Source organism: Suncus etruscus, chromosome 17, assembly GCF_024139225.1.
Source record: "Suncus etruscus isolate mSunEtr1 chromosome 17, mSunEtr1.pri.cur, whole genome shotgun sequence".
Taxonomy (NCBI): domain Eukaryota; kingdom Metazoa; phylum Chordata; class Mammalia; order Eulipotyphla; family Soricidae; genus Suncus; species Suncus etruscus.
Genome location: NC_064864.1, coordinates 63,529,504 through 63,551,740, shown reverse-complemented (window position 1 = coordinate 63,551,740; position 22,237 = coordinate 63,529,504). Strand labels below are relative to the sequence as shown.

At 38.3% G+C, this 22,237-nt stretch overlaps 1 protein-coding gene across 1 annotated transcript in view; it reads left to right on the top strand.

Annotated features, from left to right (window-relative positions):
• PDZD8 (PDZ domain containing 8) overlaps window positions 1–22,237 on the top strand; it is a 62,998-nt gene that overhangs the window by 31,103 nt on the left and 9,658 nt on the right. Inside the window, exons 2-3 of the mRNA XM_049764409.1 lie at window positions 1,806–1,931; window positions 11,499–11,601. Of these exons, the coding sequence (XP_049620366.1) occupies window positions 1,806–1,931; window positions 11,499–11,601 (229 nt within the window). The remainder of the gene's footprint in view (window positions 1–1,805; window positions 1,932–11,498; window positions 11,602–22,237) is intronic.

The following is a 22,237-nucleotide window of genomic DNA, read 5'->3' as shown; positions in this document are numbered from 1 at the left end:
CTCAACTGATGGTAATACATTATATTGTTTAATTGTCATACAACAATCTTTTTTGTTTGTTTTGTTTTGTTTGGTTTTTGTTTTTTTGGGGTGGTCACACCTGGCAGCACTCAGATTACTCCTGGCTCTACACTCAGAAATCGCTTCTGGCAGGCTCGGGGGACCATATGGGATGTCGGGATTTGAACCACAGTCCTTCTGCATGCAAGGCAAATGCCTTACCTCCATGCTATCTCTCCAGCCCTCAACAATCTTGATTTAACAACTTTAAACATTAATTACTTATTAGATTACAACTTAATGAAGATTTAGCTATAATATCAGCTCTTGTTATTTCTTTTTTCTCTGTTTATATCACTAGTTTCAGTGTCTATTAAACTACATTCTTTTTTGTTTGGGGCCACTCCTGAAGGTGCTCAGGACTAACTCTTGGCTCTGTGTTCAGGGATCACTCCTGGTGGTGCTTAGGGGACCAGATGGGTGCCAGGGATCAAACCCAGGTCAAGTACATGCAGTGCAAATGCCCTACCTATCTCTCTGGCCCAAAACTACATCCTTCTTTATACATGAGGTGCATGATGTATTCAAACTTGAGTCACATCTTTATGTGCACCTCTGATTACAGATTCTGGTCAATTATTTTGTTTTATTGGAAGTTGTAGAGTTTGGGCCATATCTGGAGCTGTTCAGGGTTTCCTACTGTCTATGTGAGGGAACCTGGACCTCCTTCCTGCAAAGCATACCTCAGCCCTTTAAGGTTTTTCCCTGACCTTACTATGTTATTTTAAAATGGAATGCAATTTTTTATTTTAATATATTTTACACAAAATTCCTTTAACAAACCCTCTGAGAAGCATTAATAAACTGAAACTAGATTTATTATTCATCATTGAAGCGAACTCATGTTTGTTTGTTTGTTTGTTTTTATTTTTATTTATTTATTTTTTTAAGTAAAATTTTTATAGGACCGTACCAAGGGTTTCTTGGAGGCTTGGTGTTATATATACATGGTAGTGCTTAGGCATTTATGCAATGCTATAGATTAAACTTGAAGCCCTGCACATATCAGTGATTCTCCAGCTCTTTGAACACACTCTTAGCTCTTAAATTTAAATTTTATATTTGGTAAGAAAAGTTAAACAGCTATGATTTAGCAATCTTATTATTAGATCCAAATGGATTATAGCCCAAGTTGCTAGTGTCTATTTTTGGTTTTAAACCACATATCTGTGCTCAGGACTTACTCCTGGCTCTGCTTTCAGGGGCTCACTCCTCTCTGGAGGACCACATATGGTGCAAGACTGTGCTGGGTTGCCAGTAATTATCTGGGGGTGAATTGTAGTCTAAACCAGGTTTGGCTGTGTGTAGGAAAAGTCACAGAATAACCAGTACATGTCTTTAGGAGTCAGAAGTCATGTGACCAGCAATGTCACCCATCTATAGAGCACTGTAGTCATGTGTAACCATGTTATGCATGTGTAAATCCTGGGCCTGATCCTGGGCAATCAGAGGAGGAAGGCACTCAATTATTCAATTGTATTACTAAGATTTCATTCCTTATGTTTTCCTTTGAAAAATTTGGTGCTAGTATGCATGAATAGTAAATACTTCTAGTGATAACAATAGTAGTAACCTTTGTTAATGTTGTTATTAGATACTAATTACCATCAATTGCATTGTTTCCATAAAAAACTATTGTTCATGGGTTATACTGCGTTTGTGGGTTTTTTTCTTAAGTTTTATGTTATACTTTGAATCCTCTTGTTTACTGTTTAGAAATTTACACTTATTTTTTCTTTTGGCAGGTTTAAGCCATTTTTTCCATTCCAAACCTTGCAAGGATTTGAAGAAAATGAAGAGGAACATATCCACATACAGCAGTGGGCACTTACTGAGGGTCCCCTTAAAGTCACATTATTAGAATGTAGCAGGTATGTTCTTTATTTTGTGATTTCTATATTATGGAAAAGAAAGTGCACTGAAAGTATACTTAAACAGTATATTTATTTCTATTTTATATTTTGTTACTTTATGTGTACATTTTTTACTCATAAACTTTGTAAAAAGTAGTTCTTTCTAGCATGCATAATATATGCATGACGGAATATTATGCAGCTGCAAGAAAAGATGAAATATTGAAATACTGTTTTTTGACTAGGATTTGGGACAACATCTGATGGTCTAGTCTCAGGGCTTATTTCTAGCACTCATTCAGCACTCTTGCCAGGGGCTGGGGGACCCCTATGGGGTGCTAGGGATTTAATTTGGGTCAGCTGTGTGCAAAGTAAGCACCAGACCTGCTGTATTATTGCCCGGTCCCAAAAGGATAAATGAAATGTTGCAGTTCACTGCAGTTGGATCAGATTGGAGGGTACCATGTTTAGTGAAATAAGACAGAGGGAGAAGGACAAATAATAGATCTCATACAGATGTGGTATATAGAGAAATAAAATGGGAATAGACAGCAACCAGTGGTGACAAACCCTTGGCTGTGGGTTAGAAAACATTATTACCAAGCAAGAAGGCTGCATGCTTTAGGGGAAATGAAGAGGTGGGCCGAAAGAAACATTAGGATATTGTTGGACAGTACTGGGCACTTTGTTGGTGGTGAGGTATAGTAATTACATCAGGGGCCAGAGAGATAGCATGGAGATAAGGCGTTTGCCTTTTATGCAGAAGGACGGTGGTTCGAATCCCAGCATCCCATATAGTCCCCTGTGCCTGCCACGGGCGACTTCTGAGCACAGAGCCAGGAGTAACCCCTGAGTGCTGCCAGGTGTGACCCAGAAAAACAAAACAAAACAAAAAAAGTAATTACATCAGAACCATAATTTTTTTCTTTTTCTTTCTTTCTTTTTTTTTTTTTTTTTTGTTTTGTTTTGTTTTGTTTTTGGATCACACTCAGCACTTAGAAATCGCTCCTGGCAGGCTCAAGGGACCATGCAAGGCAAAATGCCTATCACTGTATTATCTCTCCAGCCCCAGAACCATAAGTGTTAACACTGAGTAAACATGCTGCTTTGAGAACAGCAATAAAATGTAATTTATAAAACTATAGCAAAATTGAGGAAACATTTTATGAGGCTGGAGAGATAGTACAATGAATATGGCACTTGCCTTTCTGACCTGGGCTTGATCCCTTGCTATCCATATGGTCCACCCGAGACCTGCCAGGAATAATTCTTGAGCACATAGCCAAGAGTAAATCCTTAGCACCACCCTCCCCCCATATGAAAGAAAACATAACCAGGGGGTCATTTTTTTTTTGTTGCAATAATCCCCACACTATAGATGTACCACATGCTTTGTTGGCATGTTTCAAAATTATTACCTATTAGAAAGCTGGTATGTAGTGTGATCATTTTGAAAATTGTTTATAATTAAAAAATACCCTGAAAAGTTGCAAAATCAAGTTTTAAACGGTCTGGTGGGCTCAAATGCTTAATGTCGCCCACCACAGAGAGTGATGGGTGCAGTTAGAGAAATAATTACACTGGGAACCGTCATAACAAAATGTGACTGAATGAGGGAAGTAAAGAAAGCCTGTCTAGAGCACAGGCCAATGTGGGGTGGGGAGGAGGGACACTTGGGGCATTGGTGATAGGAATGTTGCACTGGTGAAGGTAAAAAAAAAAGCTTAATGTGCACTTCCAAAACCTTGTTCTTCTGCCTAATTATTACTAGTGAGATTATTAATTACTCATGTATGTGTTGTTTTTGACCTTAATATTATGATAAAAATGTAGTAAAGTCATATAATGCTTCCCATACAGTAAGCCTTCAGAAGATATGACTTGTGCCTTAATTTAATCTTTAAATATTTATCAAGAAGAGGAATACTGTTTTGTTTTTTTGGGGGGGGGGTGTCACACCCAGCAGCGCTCAGGGGTTACTTCTGGCTCTATGCTCAGAAATCACTCCTGGCAGGCTCAGGGGACCATATGGGATGCCAGGATTCGAACCATTGCCCTTCTGCATGCAAGGCAAATACCCTACCTCCATGCTATCTCTTCAGCCCCATGAAGAGGAATACTGTTAAACAAATTTGTTCTCTTCTGTATTTTTATTTGTGAAATTGAACTTATATTGCACTAATTTAAATTATAAGGCACATTCTATTCTTTTTTGGGGGAAGGGGTCAGAGTGCCACAGTGCCCAGGTTACTTCTGACTCTGATCAAGAGAACATGGGATGCCAGAGCTTGAACCCAGATCTGCTATTCACAAGACAAGTGCCCTCCCAGCTTAACTATTGTTCAAGCCCCAGGACATTCTTTTTAGTTTGAAATTCTCCTTTGGATTCCCCAACTAAAAGCTTGGTTTTGGAAATGCAAATGGTTTTGTTGGTAAAACTTGGTACTAATACTATATTTTTCAAATTTTTCAAGTGAGGTTTCTTTTTGTGAAAAGTTTACTTCTTAAAAATTGCTTAAATTGATTTTTATAACCAGAGATGGCCTCAGTTGCTATATTCATAGTGCTCTTAGAAGATTAAATTATGGTCCTTCAACAGATGAATGGCTAAAGAAACTGTGGTACATACACACAATGGAATATTGTGCAGCCATCAGGAAAGATGAAATCATGAAATTTTTCTATACATGGATGAATATGGAAACTATTATGCTGAGTAAAATAAGTCAGGTGAGAGATAGACACAGAATAGTCTCACTTATCTATGGGTCTTAAGGAAAATAAAAGACATTATTTAATAATGCCCAGAGACAATAGAGATGAGGGCTGGAGAGACGGCTCATGATGTGAAGCTCACCACAGAGTGGTAAGGGTAGTTAAAGCAATAACTACACTGACAACTCTCATGACAATGTTAATGAGTGAGAGAGGTAGAATGCCTGTCTCTAATACAGGCAGGGTGTGGGAAAAGAGGGAGATGGGGGCATTGGTAGTGGGAATATTGCACTGGTGAAGGAGGGTGTTCTTTTTTTTTTTGGTTTTTTGGGCCAAACTCCTTTGATGTTCAGGGGTTACTCCTGGCTACGCACTCAGAAATTGCCCCTGGCTTGGGGGGACCATATGGGACGCTGGGGGATCGAACTGCGGTCCTTCATTGGCTAGTGCTTGCAAGGCAGACACCTTACCTCTAGCACCACCTCGCGGCCCCAGGAGGGTGTTCTTTTTATGAGTAAAACCCAACTACAATCACACATGTAATCGTGGTGCTTAAATAAAGATCAAAAAAAGATTAAATTACTTCTCAGAGTATTGCAACCTTATTATTATTTTTGATATAAGTTATAGCCCATCCTCTTACCTTAAAGTATTTCAGGTGGATAAGAAAACATGAATGGGGCCAGAGCGATGGCACAGCAGTGGGTCGTTTGCCTTGCATGTAGCCAATACAGGATGGACCTTGGTTCGAATCCCAGCATCCCATATGGTCCCCCGAGCCTGTTGGAGGCACTTCTGAACTCAGAGCCAGGAGTGGCTCCTGGGCACCGCCAGGTGTGACCCAAAAACAAAACAAAACAAAAAAATAACAAAAAAGAAAACATTATGTGTAGATAAATTGGATCAAAAATAGCGGTTTAGGAAAAAGCTAGTTTTTTTTGACATCTAAAGAATCTTTCTGGGGGGGCCAGAGAGGTAGCATGGAGGTAAGGCGTTTACCTTGCATACAGAAGGTCAGTGGTTCGAATCCCGGCATCCCATATGGTCCTCTGGGCATGCCAGGAGCGACTTCTGAGCATAAAGCCAGGAGTAACCCCTGAGCACTGCTGGGTGTGACCCCCAAAAAAAAATTTAAAAAAATCTTTCTGGGTTTTTTTTTTTTGGAGGGTTTTTTATTTTATAAACTGTGCATGTTTTTCCAGAAGAAAAAGGAAAGCAAATGAAATAAATAGGGATCATGGATGGCTTACTGGGCAGAAGCACCTGCCTAGTCGCCTCAGCCTCCCCCCTGTGCTCAGGACCACCCTAGCAGGTCTCCCTCTGTCCAGACCCTTTCCCCAGGCTTCAACAAGTGAGAGTGTGATATTTAGAACATCACCAGTTGTGTGTGACCCACAGTGTGTGTTGGATCCCTAGTGAGCACTAGGCCAGGAGTTTGACTCCTCAGTGAGTACATGTGCAATAACAGAAACTAAAGTGTGTGACCCCAGCAAACAGCACCAATACCACCAGAAGAGGAAGGAAAGTGGAATTAAAAAAATAACAAAAAAGAAACCATTAGGGACTGGGGGTGTGTGGTTCAAAGGGCTGAAGCACATGCTTTGTATGCTGGAATTTCAGATTTGATCCCTGGCACTGTACAGCCCCTGAGCACTGCCTAAAGTGACTCCCAAGCATCAAGCTTGAAGTAACACTAAAGTTGCATCATTGAATTATATAGTTCCCTGCATTTTCTTTCTTTGTTTTTGTTGTTTGTTTGTGTCTCCCCCCCCCTTCCCCCAGGAGGGCGGAGCTGGGATTTGGGAACTGTTTTCACTAGGTATATTTTTAAAAAACAGACTAAAATCAGTATTACTGAAGGCAAGGTCCCTGAAAAGTTTGTGGGCCAGAGAGATTGTACAGTAGGTAAGGTGCTGGCCTTGCACACAAGTGAAACATAAGGTTTCCAGAACATTGCCAGGAGTAAGCCTGCTGAGTGTGGAATCCCAAACCCCACAAATAAAAAAGGTTTTGTTGTATAAGATAACTGTACTCTAAGAATATTTAGAATAGCCTGGCCTCATTATGGATAGAAGCAGCTTCTGATTAAGGTCAGTTTGTCACTGAATCATACACTCAGTAGTTTCTCGGGCGTTATATTTTTAACCAGGCAGGTTCCAGAAACGCAGTGTTAAATTTTTTTAATGTTAAATAGTACTTTAATACAGTAAAAAAAAAAAAAAGTCACAGCAATTGGCTTTACCATAAAGAGCCCCATTCAGACCAACTCCTCTATAACTTGTGAAATAATGTGTTTTTTAATCCCAAGGTCTTCTGAACTCTGCTATACCAAGCTATTCCAGATTAATCTAGTATTTCTCCCACAATTCAAATTCATATACTCTCTCCCCCAAAATCTATTGTTTTCAGTACAGAATGATGTTTTGAAATCAAGGATCAGGGGGGTAGCACAGCGGTAGGGCATTTATTTGCCTTGCACACGGCTGGCCCAGGATGGACCTGGGTTTAATCCTTGGCATCTCATATGGTCCCCCAAGTCAGGACCGATTTCTGAGTGCAAAGCCAGGATTAACCCTTGAGCATCACCGGGTGTGCCCCCACCCCCAAAAATCAAGGATCAGGTATTGCATGTATTTATAACTTCTTTATATATTAATAGGCCCATTCAGTGGAGAATTTAACAGTGTATTTATTTGCATACATAATAAAGAAGTCTTGAGTTCATCTGATAATTCCACATCTTTTGGATTCTTGTAGAGATAATTCTCCCCTTGGTTTTTCCCATAAGTCATATTTTTATGCCCTCGGACCTTGATTTTAGTTGTTATAGATCCTATAATACTCAGCTAATTTCAAAATTGTTTTATCCATGAACACACACACACACAGATCCTGTAATAATACTCAGCTAATTTCAAAATTGTTTTATCCATGAACACACACACACACATGCGCGCGCGTGCGCGCGCACACACACACCCCAACCTTGATTTTAGTTGTTATAGATCCTATAATACTCGGCTAATTTCAAAATTGTTTTATCCATGTAGAAACACACACACACCCTGAAGAATTTCATCGTTTATTTTTAATTTTTCTCTAAGCTTAGATAATATGGCCAAATACTATATACATTAGATTCATTTTAATTATTTTGGTGCATTTATATTTTTATTTTAAATCATCCTCTTGCTCTGCCCCTACTTTGGGGGGGGTGGGCTTTGGGGCCATACCCTGTGGCGTTTAGGTATTACTTCTTCTTTGCTCAGAAATCACTCCTGGCAGATTCAAAGGGCCATATGGGATGCAGGAGTTGAACCCAGGTGTTTGCAAGGCAGACATTTTCCCTATCCCCTGTGCTATTACTCTGGCCCCTCTTGTGACATTTTTTATTTTCAAAGGCTTCAAATTCTGCCCCAACTGCACCACTTTATTCCCACAGCCCTAATGTTGAGACTGACTCATGTTGGATCTTATGCTCATGCCAGAAACGTTGTTTGTAATTGAATCAAACTTTTGAGATTAGACATCTAATTTCTGTCTGTTTGGGGTAGATGTTCATTGTCTTTAATTGCTTTTAAATATCTACCCCACTCCTCCTCTGATTTTATAAATATTGTCATGAATTATATGACTGCCCATGACCTAAAACACCAGGCACCTTATATTTCTATAAATGTGTTGACAGATTTTGTTTTTGTTTTTTTGTTGTTGTTGTTGCCCTTTGTGCTTTGATGAGGACGTTTGAGAAGATTAAAATAGTGCCATTACCATTCTGCCATCCTAGAACCAGAAATAGGTAATGTTACTTGAAGCATTTAAGTAATGTGATTAAATTAATTTTTAATAAACACCAGTTCATTTTGCTTTGTGTATAAACAGGCCATTTCAAGGTAAATTTTGAAAGAAGGAATTCTTTACATAAAATTATCTCCATATATAAAATGTTTAGTTCTATGGAGATGGTTGTTAAGAAACTCTGAAATTTATATACAAGATAACTAGTAATTACAGCACCAAATAGTCTTACCTTAAATGTATTTGTGAATTCTTCATTTATTCTATTATTGAGTTTGATTCTGTCCATTAGATTGTTTTTCATTCAAGTGGTGGCTTTTTGAATGCTGAATGTTAACTTTATCACTTCCCAGAAATTCCTTGTATTCTCTGCATTTATTTTAATATTTATTTTATCTTTTAAAAATGGGACAGTATTAACAGTGAAGATTTGGGGCACAATTCTGTAACTTAATACTACATACAATATGTATTTTGTAGTAAGCCATTTGCATACATTATTTTCACCTTTCTTTAAATATTAGTATCTCCTTCTGAAAATAAGCCAGGCATTAGTTTGATATATTTCTGATGATTAAAGTACATTCCTGGTATGCATAGGCCCCTGGATTTGAGCCTCCTAAATATTGTCATGTATAATGCTAGTGGCCCCCAGCACCACTCAGGAGGCACAAATAAGAAAAATATCCATGGCTAAAAATATGTATTATCTCTTCTTGAGACAGGTAAACAAGTTGAATGGTAGATTTTAGGTTACTGAGAAAAGAGCCACTGAGATAAAAATTTATTTTTGAAGGATCTCTCTGAAACAAGTATAGTGTTTAATTATAAAATCAGGCTTCACTCTTCACTGCCTAGTAAAGAATCTTAAGGTAGTTTACCTTTCGCACAGATGGTGGCAGCAGAGCTTTGATGAATGAAATACTTTTTTGGGGGGGGGGGTAAACTTAGTATTTTACCATTGTAAGCCTTATTATATCTGATTTGCCTTTTTGGTAGTATGTTTTAAATTCCAGAGTTTTAATCTTGCTTTAAGACTGACATTTTTTTAAATGTAATTTTTGTTTTGCTTGGGGGCCACACCCACCACTCAGGTTACTCTTGGCAGTGCTGGGGAACCATATGGGATGCTGGGTCATCTTCGTGCAAGGCAGATACTTCGACTCCTAAATGTAAATATTTATTAACCATGAGTCTAACATTTATTAATCTTGGTTAATATTTATTAATCATGAGTTCATTTTATGAACTATGCACATTACACATTTCTGACTTTAGGAAGTGCTTTCTTATGATGATGTACTATCAATTTTTTATTATTTCTAGTCACTTGTAGATATAAAGTAGTTATAAAGAAGATACAGAGTAATGTAATAGTATTGAAGAAATTAATGAATGCTAAGGCTGTTCATTAATGTACTCCTGGTAGACCTATGCTTTGATTTTAAAGTTGGGTATATGGGCAGTACTATTTTGTTTCCTTTCATCCTCTTATTAGTAAATAATAGGGGCCAGAGAAATAGCACAGCAATAGGGCATTTGTCTTGCACGCAGCCAACCCAGGACCAAATCCCGGCATTCCATATGGTCCCGTGAGCCTGCCAAGAGCAATTTCTGAGCACATAACCAGGAGTAACCCCTAAGCGCCTCTGGGTGTGACCCAAAAACCAAAAGAAAAAAAAATAATAGTTACTATAGATATGAAACTATTCATTGAATAATTATCAAGGTGATAGAAATAAACACGTAACAAGTACTTACAATTTAAGTGTGTATGCTAAATATTTTTGTATGCATTTTCATTTACTCTATACATTTTTGTTTGGTTTGGTTTGGTTTGGTTTGGTTTGGTTTTTGGACCACACCAGGCAGTGCTCAGAGGTTACTCCTGCTCAGAAATAGCTCCTGGCAGGCACGGAGGACCACATGAGATGCCGGGACTCAAACCAACCACCTTAGGTCCTGGATCGGCTGCTTGCAAGGCAAATGCCGCTGTGTTATCTCTCTGGCCCCTATACTTTTTTTTTTACTCTATATTTTTAAGGTATACTCTATCCTGAATTTTTTAGTTGGAGATTAATGTTGAAATTTCAGTCACATTAGTAGATGTGTGTGTTTTAAGCAACTATATTGTACTGTTTTGTGTGTTTAATTTTTACAAATAGTTGTTTTATTCTATATGCATTATCTGCCACTTATTTTTTTAAACAAATTTTCAGACTTTATACTTCTTTTATATGCAAAAAATCTATTCATTTGGTTTACCTCAAGTGTACTACTTTTTTTTTGTTTGTTTGTTTGTTTGTTTTTGGTTTTTGGGCCACACCCGGCGGTGCTCAGGGGTTACTCCTGGCTGTCTGCTTGGAAATAGATCCTGGCAGGCACGGGGGACCCTATGGGACACCGGGATTCGAACCAACCACCTTTGGTCCTGGATCGGCTGCTTGCAAGGCAAACACTGCTGTGCTATCTCTCCGGGCCCAAGTGTACTACTTTTTTTGCTTATTATGGTTTAGCTGCTGAAATATAGCTTGTTCTGGTTCCCTTAATTGTAGCTTTTACTTCACTTTTCCACTAGAGGGTGTACTAAATGTTTGGTTTACATTTTTTTGTTTGCTTTGTTTTTCACTCAGGGCTTACTCCTGGCTCTACGCTCAGAAATTGTACCTGGCAGGTTCTGGAGACCATATGGGATGCTGGGGATTGAACCTGGTTCCATCCGAGGTCAACCGCGTGCAAGGCAAACGCCCTACCACTATGCTATTTCTTCAGCCCCAATATTTTTTAAATTTTAAACAGAGTTTTTATTTTGGGGCCATTCCTGACTCTGCACTCAGGAATCACTCCTGGTAGTGCTCAGGGGACAATAAGATGACTGGGGTTTGAAACCAGGTCAACCATATCCAAGGCAAACATTCTACTTACTGTATTGTCTTTCCAGCTCCTAATTTTTATGCTACCAAAATTCTAATAGTAATGGAGTAAATAATTATTTTTGGTATAATCAGATTAAAAACTTTGATTCATATAATTGGTATAATAGTTTCCTTGTTTTTATTTTTATAATTGCAGGTTACTCATTTTTGGATCCTATGACAGAGAGGCAAATATTCATTGCACACTTGAGTTGAGCAGTGGTGTTTGGGAAGAGAAACAAAGAAGTTCTATTAAGACGGTAAAATGAATTTGCATTTTACGGTTTCTAATATTTACGTATGCTTTACCTTCCTATATGTTCTTCTTATTTTATTGAAATGCAACATCAAGGGTCAATGAATTGCATAAATGATTATAATATGAAGATTGCCTGCATATGAAACCTAGTCTGATTAATTTCTTTCTGGAACTTAAATTTTTTGTATAGTTACAAGATTCCATGGAAATAATTCTAAACTGTAGAAAATTATAAGATCAATAGATTGGATATAGGGGAGTGGGGTCGGGGTTACGGCACAGCCAGCAGTGCTTAGAACTTACCTCTGGTTCTCTGTTCCTTGATCACTCCTGGCAGGTGTAAGGAGTGACTGAGGACTCAACTTGGGCCAACTGCATGCATGGCCAACACCCTACTTCCTACAGATATTTTAAAGAGCACATTTACTAGGTACTGTTTTAGTTGCTCTTGGAACATTTTAAGGGGCTAACATGGGTTGGATTTTGTGCAAAGTTATTAGAGGGGAGTGGAATTTAGGATGGAGGAAGAACATAGCAATAAATGAATAAAGGATAGGGAAAACAAAGGAGTTAGGGATTGTTGCATCAAACCAGATCATTAGATCTTGTTCAGTTGGGAAGGTCTTTAAAGAGATCACACTGGAATAGGCTTGCCAGAGAGAATACAGAAAGATTAATAAATATGAATTTCAGATACACATTGAATATTTTTCAGTATAATTGTTTCTAATTTTTATTTGCTGATTTGACAACTTTGGTGATGAGGCCTGAATACACGAAAAGTGAGCAGGTGCAGAGTTTGAGTTAGAAAGGGAAAGTAATGGTGGCATTTCAAACAAATGAGCAGCAGATGTATGAAGGCAATTGAGTTTGAAGAATGGCTTGTATACATACATATATACATATACATATATACATATACATACATATACATATATACATATACATACATACATATACATATATATATATGAGGGCTATCTGGAAGGCTAGCATAGCTGGGAAATCAGTGAAATTAAATCATGTTTAGTGGGTCATGTTAAGATTTTTGAATTTCATTATTTGTGGTGGGAGAAGTTGGTTTCTGTTTTTGTTTTGGAAGCATCTAGCACTATGTTCGGGGAACTCTACAGTGCTAGGAATTAATCGCAGGACTCTAGGTTGCAAAATATGGACTCCAGCCCTTTCTTTCAACTCCCCGGCTCCTACGGTTTTAAATTTAAAATTTTAAAATGACAAATGATACACCAGTTTTCATGAAAGCCTTCCAATTCTGAAGTTTTTTTTTGTTTTTTTTTTTTTTTTTTTGGTTTGTCTCTAAAGACACTGTCACCAAAACTTGCAAGATTAAAAGAAATTGTAATTTTCTTTTAAACTATTAAGTTTTGAATTTAATAAAAGCAGTACATTACTTTAATCATCTTCTCTCTTTTGATGCCAAGAATTTAGGACCTCTTTCATGCAGACCATATGCTTTACCATTAAACTGTATCAACTGTGTTTTAGTTGGGCTTGGATTCTTTAGGCTTTTAAATGAATGAAAATTGTCATTGGTTATTAATTACTTTGTTTTCAAAATTGAGTTGGTATTTTTAATATTCTGAATGGCAGTTTTAATAGCAATTATACATTGCTTGGAATTTGTATAAATCTAATAGCTCATTAAAGATTAAAGTATTTATCAAAATGCCTTTAGAATTTCTGTAGTGTCTTTAAAAATAAAACCTAGCACATTAATAGTTTTATGTAGCAGTAAATTATAGTTGTGTTCTTTAAAGCTTTATTTAATTATTTACCTATTTCTATCTATTTAATTCCTGGTGGCAATAGAGTCAATCTTATGATAATTCACTGAAGCCCAACTTTTAAGAGTTCAAGAATTTTATCAAACTCTTGATGAACATGATTATATGCTATTTTTATGAATGTTCTTTTAACTTTGAAATTGGCTGCAGGTTATATGTAATAATTATTATATATTATGTAAACAAAGCTGTATGAAATTAATTTGGATAAAGGAAATTGGTCAGTATTGGAAAATAAGAAGTATATGAGCTCAGTATAGCTAAAAGGATGGGTAGGTTTATCCTTCTAAGCTTTATTTTGGACCACATCAGGCAGTGCTAGAACTCACTGCTGGCTCCGTGCTCAGGGCTCACCCCTAAAACTGCTTGGGGATCAAACTCAAATTAGCCATTGTCAAGGCAAGCACTTTACCACTGTACTACCTCCAGCGTCATAATTTAATTTTTTGAAAATAGTAATAGCAAATTGGTGATTCTGTGCATCTCAATGACAAGGCCAAAAGAATGGTTTATTTTCAAAGCATCCCTTTTTGGATGATTGTTCATGTCCAAGTTATTTTTATTAATAATTACATCATATAAACACCGTGGTTACAAAAGTTTTCATGATTGAGTTTGTCATACAGTGTATACTATCCTTCACCAATGCACGATTCTCACCATCAATGTCCCCAGCTTCTTTCATCCTCCCCACGTCTGCCTCTTGGTTGACATTTTACCTCTCTCTCTCCTCTCTCCCCTTCTCTCTCTCTCCCCTTCTTTCTCTCTTTCAAGACCATGTATCATGCATATCACTTGATCTCCTTTGAGCACCCCACTCTTGTCTAGAGTGTTCAGTTCCAACCTTCATTGTCACAGTGGACCCTTCTCTACCCTAACTGCACTGATCCGCTATTGGTGGCAAGCTTCCTACCATGGACTCCTAACCCTCACCCAAGTTATTTTTATTTTACATCTCAAATGATTTCAAGCAGCTTTCCCAAGGAATAAAGTAATCAATTTCATAATTTGTTCTGAAATTCACAAATACATGAGAGGCATTATTATTTTACCCAGATATGAAATCATTATAACTTGCTTTTGCTATTGGCATTTTCAGTTTCCTTTATTATACTTGGAAGGATAATGAGATTAGACAGGCTTAATATTTTGTAACAAAGGTTATAGACTTTAATCTTATCATTATTTTATATTTTAGCATATGTCATACTCATTTTGGAAAAAGAATCCTAGGTTACTAATTACATCTGGTGTTGAAAATGTCATTAATAGGGGCCGGCGAGGTGGCGCTAGAGGTAAGGTGTCTGCCTTGCAAGCGCTAGCCAAGGAAGGACTGTGGTTCAATCCCCCGGCGTCCCATATGGTCCCCCCAAGCCAGGGGCAATTTCTGAGCGCTTAGCCAGGAGTAACCCCTGAGCATCAAACGGGTGTGGCCCGAAAAAGAGAAAGAAAGAAAGAAAGAAGGAAGGAAGGAAGAAGGGAGGGAGGGAGGGAGGGAGGGAGGGAGGGAGGGAGGGAGGAAGGAAGGAAGGAAATATCATTAATAGTAAGTTTCTCTAGGTGTTAAATTACATATATCTGAATTTAATAACTTGAAGGAGAAAAATAGTGATCTTAGGACTACGTAAAACATTGCAAAATAGTTTTGATTATTTGGAATGTGTTGCAATTCTGAATAGGAAAATAATAGCATTAAAAATAAGTATGCGTGGGGCCGGGGAGATAGCACAGCGGTGTTTGCCTTGCAAGCAGCTGATCCAGGACCTAGGGTGGTTGGTTCGAATCCCGGCGTCCCATATAGTCCCCGTGCCTGCCAGGAGCTATTTCTGAGCAGATAGCCAGGAGTAACCCAAAAGTATGCAAGTCACATGTGTTTTTGGCCTGGGTACATGGTGCCTGACCATGAGTCACCTGCATTTCCCTTCTTGGGATGGGAACTTTGTGACTTTAATGCTGGGTTCTGTACTGGGGCTCTCTCTACATTTAGAGAAGCGTGAGCTCTCTGCTGAGCATGTTTCTCTCTCTCTCTCTCTCTCTCTCTCTCTCTCTCTCTCTCTCTCTCTCTCTCTCTCTCTCTCTCTCTCTTTCTCTCTCTCTCCCCCCTTCCTCAAATAAAATTTGTTTTTACTTCAAAAAAATATGCTAAAGTAATAAGTTTAGAAGCACTAAAAAAATAAAAATTATTGGGTTTTCGATATTTAAATGTATCAAGGCCACCACTAATTTTCAGTAGCTATAAAATACATTTAATTTCTTTGAGTTTTCTTCCCAAAAAAGAAAGTGAGTGCCAAAAAAAAAAGAAGATAAAAAGAAAAGGCCCGGAGAGATAGCACAGCGGTGTTTGCCTTGCAAGCAGCCGATCCAGGACCAAAGGTGGTTGATTCGAATTCTGGTGTCCCATATGGTTCCCTGTGCCTGCCAGGAGCTATTTCTGAGCAGACAGCCAGGAGTAACCCCTGAGCACCGACGTGCGACCCCCCCCCCCCAGACCTTGCCTGCAGGGTGGACTGAAGATCAGGAAGTAATTCGTAGGTCACGAGCGGGATCCGACCTAAAAAGAAGGAAAAAGGCTGGGAAAGAAATGAGTTCAAGTCAAGCTTGCTGATCAAGAGCTAAAGTTTATTGAAAGGGGGCTAGCTTTTATAGCATGAGCAAAATACGGAAGTAACAGTCAGTACTTTTCCATGGCATCTATAGAAAAGTAGGGGGGGTCGTGCAGGATGGACTTTCCAGTTTTACATGATCTTTATGGGGCACAAACATTCTTTTACAGTGGTAGCTTAACAGGATGTGTGATCTTATCTTAGCAGCTCGGGCAGTTTATTGGAACATCTTATGACCTTTGCTAACTGAACTATATGGCTGTTCTTTCCTTTAGGTCCATGGGGGAAATGCCACAGTGGCCGCCTGTCATGTACACAGTCTTTAAGTTTCAGGCATCAGAGACTCCATTTTGCCCTCTAGCTCTAACAGCCTCCAACACCGCAGGGTGTGGCCCCAACCTCCCCCCCCCCAAAAAAAAAAAAAAAAAAAGAAAGAAAGGAAAGTGAGTGCCACTCCAGGCAAGGTTTTTGAGAGAGGGAGAGCTAGAACAAATGCATTGTGTGCAGATGCCAACTTTCTATGTTCTACTCTGGCATAATTTGGTCCCTGGAGGACAATTGGGTGTGGTCCTCTCTAGCTACAAGGATTAAACAAAACTTAAACTTATTTTTTACTAGAGATGATAATTGGCATTGAAAATACCTTCATCTGGACCAGAAGAGGCAAGGCAATTTATGACTTATTTTAATTACATTTGCAGATTTTCTTTCACCAAGGAATAAATGTAGGAAGTTTTCAGATTTCAAAGGTGTTTCACGGTATGATATTTTCAGTAGGAAACTATGAAAGCATCGATGTATTGACAACTTGTACTGTGCTTACTGAAGACTGTGTCCTGGGAATTGTATCTGCTTGGCCCCATGCCTGTGCCTTAACTCCTGTATAATCTCTCTGGCTCTCACATTATAGTTTTAAGAGTGAAGAGCCTGGAGGTATAGTGGGTAGGATGCTTGTCTTGCACGTAGCCATTCGTGTTTGATCTGTGGCTTCCCATATAGCCCCATAAACCCTGCCACAATTGATTCTTAAGCACAAGGCCAGGAGTAAGCCCTGAGCACTTCCTGGTATTCCCCCTTAACAAACCCCCCAAAAATAGAGATAGTTCCTGAATCTTAGCACAGATTGTAATTCACTTCACTGAGATTATTCACTTGCTTTAACTATAGTTCCAGACATAAAACATGTTATCAGGGGCCAGAGAGATAGCATGGAGGTAGGGTATTTGCCTTGCATGCAGAAGGATGGTGGTTCAAATCCCAGCATCCCATATGGTCCCCCAAGCCTGCCAGGAGCAATTTCTGAATGTCGAGCCAGGTGTGACACCCCCCCCCCCAAAAAAAAAAAAACAAAGCATGTTATCAGGGCCAGTGGGTAGGTTGCTTCCCTTGTATGCCGCCAACTTAAGTTCAATTCCAAGCACCACATATGGGCTCCCCAAGCAACATCAGGAATAATCTCTGAGCATAGCCAGAAGTAAACCTAGAGCATCCCAATTGTTTCCCCCCAAAATAAGTTATATTGGGGCCAGAGCAGTGGCACAGCGGTAGGATGTTTGCCTTGATCCCCAAGCCAGGAGCAATTTCTGAGCATACAGCCAGAAGTAACCCTGGTTTTTGGGGTGGCCCAAAAACCAAAGAAAAGAAAAGAAATATCATCAGTAAATCTTCTTTTCTCTTCTGTGTCTCTATGTCAGCTATCCTGCTGTGTCATCCCTGTCTTCATTTGTCATTTATCCACCCCATCCTTTGCTTCTTCAGACAGGTTAATTTATTCTTGAGGAAACCTGGAACACTAAAGACCTTTTAGGAAAAAGAAAGCATCATGTAAATGGGCTATTGAGTATCTAAATTTGAACCTTCTGGGTAGGGGAGAAGACAGTAGGATCATTTGCACCCAACTGTTCTATCTTCTCTCTTGTTCTGTGCTTGAATAAAGGATGTGGAAGACTGATTTTAGAAACACACTTATAATGTATATTTTCTGGTACTGACTATCCTCCCTCTTTCTTCCAAGTTACCACACAATACAGTCACACATTGATAGCAGTTGTTCTTCTCAGGAGATCAAGTCTTTTCTTCCACAATTAAAGATTAAGAATCAAGTAATTGTTAAATCAGTGCATTGGCATAAACATGTCACTATCAGAGAGAAAGGAAGAATATGGATTTCTTCCTGTTTTGAAATTAAGAATGAATGGGAATGCTACTTCTGTTTTCCTGAAAGTACAATAATCAAGAAGAAGAGAGCTATGGGAATATTTGTATGTTAAGTATTATTCATACCTTAATATAGCCTTATTTGTAGTCACCAGAGGTAAAGGCATTAGAAGTTATAGTAGGTTGGACCTGCCTTAAAAAAATGTAATAAATCCCTGAAGAATATTCAGCTAAATAGTTGAGGAAAGTTCAGAAATTTTAATTTGGAACTCAATGCAAATGAGTGCTTTGAAGGTTATATTGTGTCAACCAGCAGCTTACAGTTGGCAACTGCTATAAGAAGGGCTGTATATAGGGCCAGATATACCTAAAATTAGTACGAAGTCAGAAGAATTTACTTCCTAGATCCTGAACTTTTCCTTTTGAATTGACATAAAGAATGCTTTTCCTTCTCTTTACTACTTCCTTTTCAAAAGCTCTTGAAAAGATCTGATTCTGAAAAAAAATTATATTAGATTCCCTTTAATTTTCTTTTCTAACCTCCCCTTACAGTTAAAGTAACATTTGAAGAAATGATGCCTGCTTTCTAAGAGCTAGTCAGGGCAGGAAAAGGGATATCAAGCCAAATATGTATCCGGCATAATATAACATCCTATATGGTCCCCTGAGCCTGCCAGGAGCAATTTTTGAGTGCAGAGGCAGGAGTAACCTGTAAGTGCTTCCGGGTTGTAAGTGCTTGTTTTAGTGGCCCTAAAACAAACAAACAAACTATAAAACCACAATCTAAAATTCTTGAAGAAATAGACAATATGTCATTATGCCTCCAAAACAAAAAATTCATACCAAGAAGGGAGGGGGTCCAAGAACTAGAGCATTTTATTTACATGTAGGGCCCTCAGTTTTGATCCTTTGGCACCACATGGTCCCCTAAGCACTACCAGGAGCTCACTATCACTGAGCATTGTACCAGGAGTAACCATAAGCACTGCTAGATATAATTCTAAAACCAGCCAAAACAAAGCAAAAGTTGGTGCCAAAAACGAATATACTTAATTAAAAGTGCACTTCTAGTTCCTGTAATATAAAAAAAAATATATTTTTTATATTACAGCTGAATCCATAGATGGAGCAAAAAGAGCTAAAATCAACATGGAAGTGAATAATCAAATAAAGATAAATGGATGGAAAAAAAATGAACTTCAGCTGAGAAGAAACAGGTAAATGATTAATGAAAACATATAATTAGAAAAAAGTAAGCAATAGGGTTATCACATTCACTGAACAAGGAACCAAAGTCTGTGTGGGCCATGAAAATAAATCTTATGTCCTTAATGATAGTCAGCTAATAAAAGCTAGAAGGGCACTTTTAGAAGTTCTTTAATAAGTCTACATACTCACTAGTAGAATAGAGAATATGCATATTCTTTTTATGCTTTACATTTCCCACCTAGTAAAAATTTCTAACATGTTACAATGCTTAAGTGAATGAATTCTGGAAGGAATAAGAAAGGATGAAGTGGCTTTGAAATTAAAATCTGATGGGAGTGATAGCACAGCAAATTGGGCATTTGCCTTGCACGCAGCTTACCCGGGTTCAATCCCCAGCATCCCATCCCCCGAGCCTGCCAGGAGTAACTTTGGAGCACAGAACCAGGAGTAACATCTGAGCACCAATGGGTGTGGCCCCAAAACCAAAGATAAATAAAATCTGATGAGGTGTTTCCTTGAATCTCTGAAGTTTCTTATTGCTCCTGGAATAAGAACAGATTCTCATATGTCATCTACCAAATATCCTCTGATCTGATCTCTAGTTTTTTAGCTCTCTCTTCTACTTAAACCCCACTGACCATCTTTCACTCCTTCATACTTGCCATAATCCATCCACTACACAGCCTTTGTATGTGAGTGCACTTCTCCTAATACATGTTTTTATGGGCCTGTTATATTCCTCTACCTATTCTGCCTCCAGAGCTGCTTCTGCCAGATCTTAACTTATTTGCACTGATTGGTGTTGTTATTGTTGTTTGGACATTGGCTTATGAGAACGTAAATGCCCTTGTAATTCTCCAGCCTTTCCCCTATGCTCTATGATGAGATGGTGACCTCTGCTCACCTTATTGCACATCTGCGACTGTGCACTCTTGTCCTCCTTGGCTTTAGACTTCACACAGGAGACCCAAAACTACAGTCTCTGGCCTCTCATTCAGTCACTTCTCCAACCTCTGACTCATGACATCTGAGTTACCTCACTACCTCTTGTTTGATTATCAATTCTTCCATCCTCACTGTAATGATTCCTCTTTTAAAGAGCCTGTGTTTCATATATTTCACATTTTCTGTCTCTTTATCAGACTTCGTTTGATCTGAGAAACCTTCCCTAATGAGATGAAATTCCTTGATAACACAATTGGCATTTCACATTTATAGTTGTATCATTTTAATTGATATCATCTTTGCCTGTGTGTCTTCCTTTACAATAGACACTATGACTGTTTCTGTTCACAGTACTTGAAATCTTGTGTGTCAATAAATGTTTTCACGAGAATTAGAGTTGATTATCTGCCTGAAAACTTCCAGTTACCCACCTAGATCAGTGTTTTTCTACCTTTTTATACCTGTGGACTAGCATCTGTCTCTACCTGTCCCACAAACCAGCAGTTAAAACTAAAGTTCTGCAACAGTAGTTTTGATCATGTCTGCACTTGTTGACCAGGGCTTGTCTGTGGAGCAGGGGTTTAAATCTGCTTAGACCCTCTAAAAGACTTAGTCACATTTATATCCTTTTTTTCCCTTTAACTGTTCTTTCTTTGATGTGTACTTTTTTTCTTTTATTTTTTTCACTTCTTTTTTTTTCTTTTTTTTCCTGATGTGTTATTTTAACCAAATAAAAATGTTTAGATTGAGGTAGTTCCTGAGCAGGGTGGGGGTGTGTGGGTGGAGAGGAAAGGAAAGAGAGAACACAAACTTATTTATGTGTCCTAAATAAACTGATCTAAAATTTTACTTGTCTTTCCTTTTGTTTTGGAGAAGTGTCTGAAGTCTTGCTGAGTGATACCTCATCAGCTCTCTCTATAGACTGTTGAATGTGAATGCAGAGTCTAAAAGAGTACCCTATAGAATTGAACTCAAGTAAGGACATGTGAAACAAATTTATAAATGCATTAGACCAGAAACTTCACAGTTGGCATTTTGGTGTGTTAGTTTAAAGCCAGAGATACCTTGCAGATAGCATTTTGATACTCTTATTCAACCATTTGCCATTTACAGTCTTAATCTCATCAAGAAGAAGAGAAAGATTAAAGCAAATAAAGCTTTTTTGAAAATGTCAGTTTTTTATGAAAGCTCAGGTTTTGTTCAATTTGACAATATTTGCGAATGCAGCAGGGAGTCAATGAAATTTTAACCATATGTAGTGTTCTGTAATTTGGCTTCTCGAACTAACCTTTGAGCTTTAGTAGTAAATCCTGTGCAACATTTCCACTCTTAAAGGTCACCTTGGTTAAAAAATGAGGAAGGCAGTTTTTTCTCTCTGATTTTCTGAACATGTTTAATATTGTTTTGAAATACCACCAAGAGTAGGGATTTAAGTTAAAATGTAGAAACATCCATTCTTTAATTCAAATTCGTATCAAGCACTGTGAGTATAGAAGAAACTAGAACCTGTAAGACAGTGAGTGGTCCTGTCTTTAAAAGAAGATAAGCAGCGAGGAAATTGGGTCACAGTACAAAGAACGCCAAGATTGCTGTTAGTATATGAGTGCTCTGTGGGTTTCTAATACAGAACTATGAGGTTCCTAGGAAGGCCTGATAGCTTTCTTTTGGGAAACCAGGAGAAACTGTTCAGAAAGTCACATTTGAGACAATCACAGTATGCTAGGATTTTTAGATGTTGAGGGCATTTCAAGATAAAGGAAATGGACTAAATCCATGTTAAAGTAGGAGAATAGGTCTGTTTACAGGATACAGTGAATTAATTGTCAACAGTGGCCAGCCAGAGAGCAATAGGGGGTCTGCTTAGCCATTTTGGGATACACAAAATAAGAATAAAATATCTGAATCATGTTATAGCAGT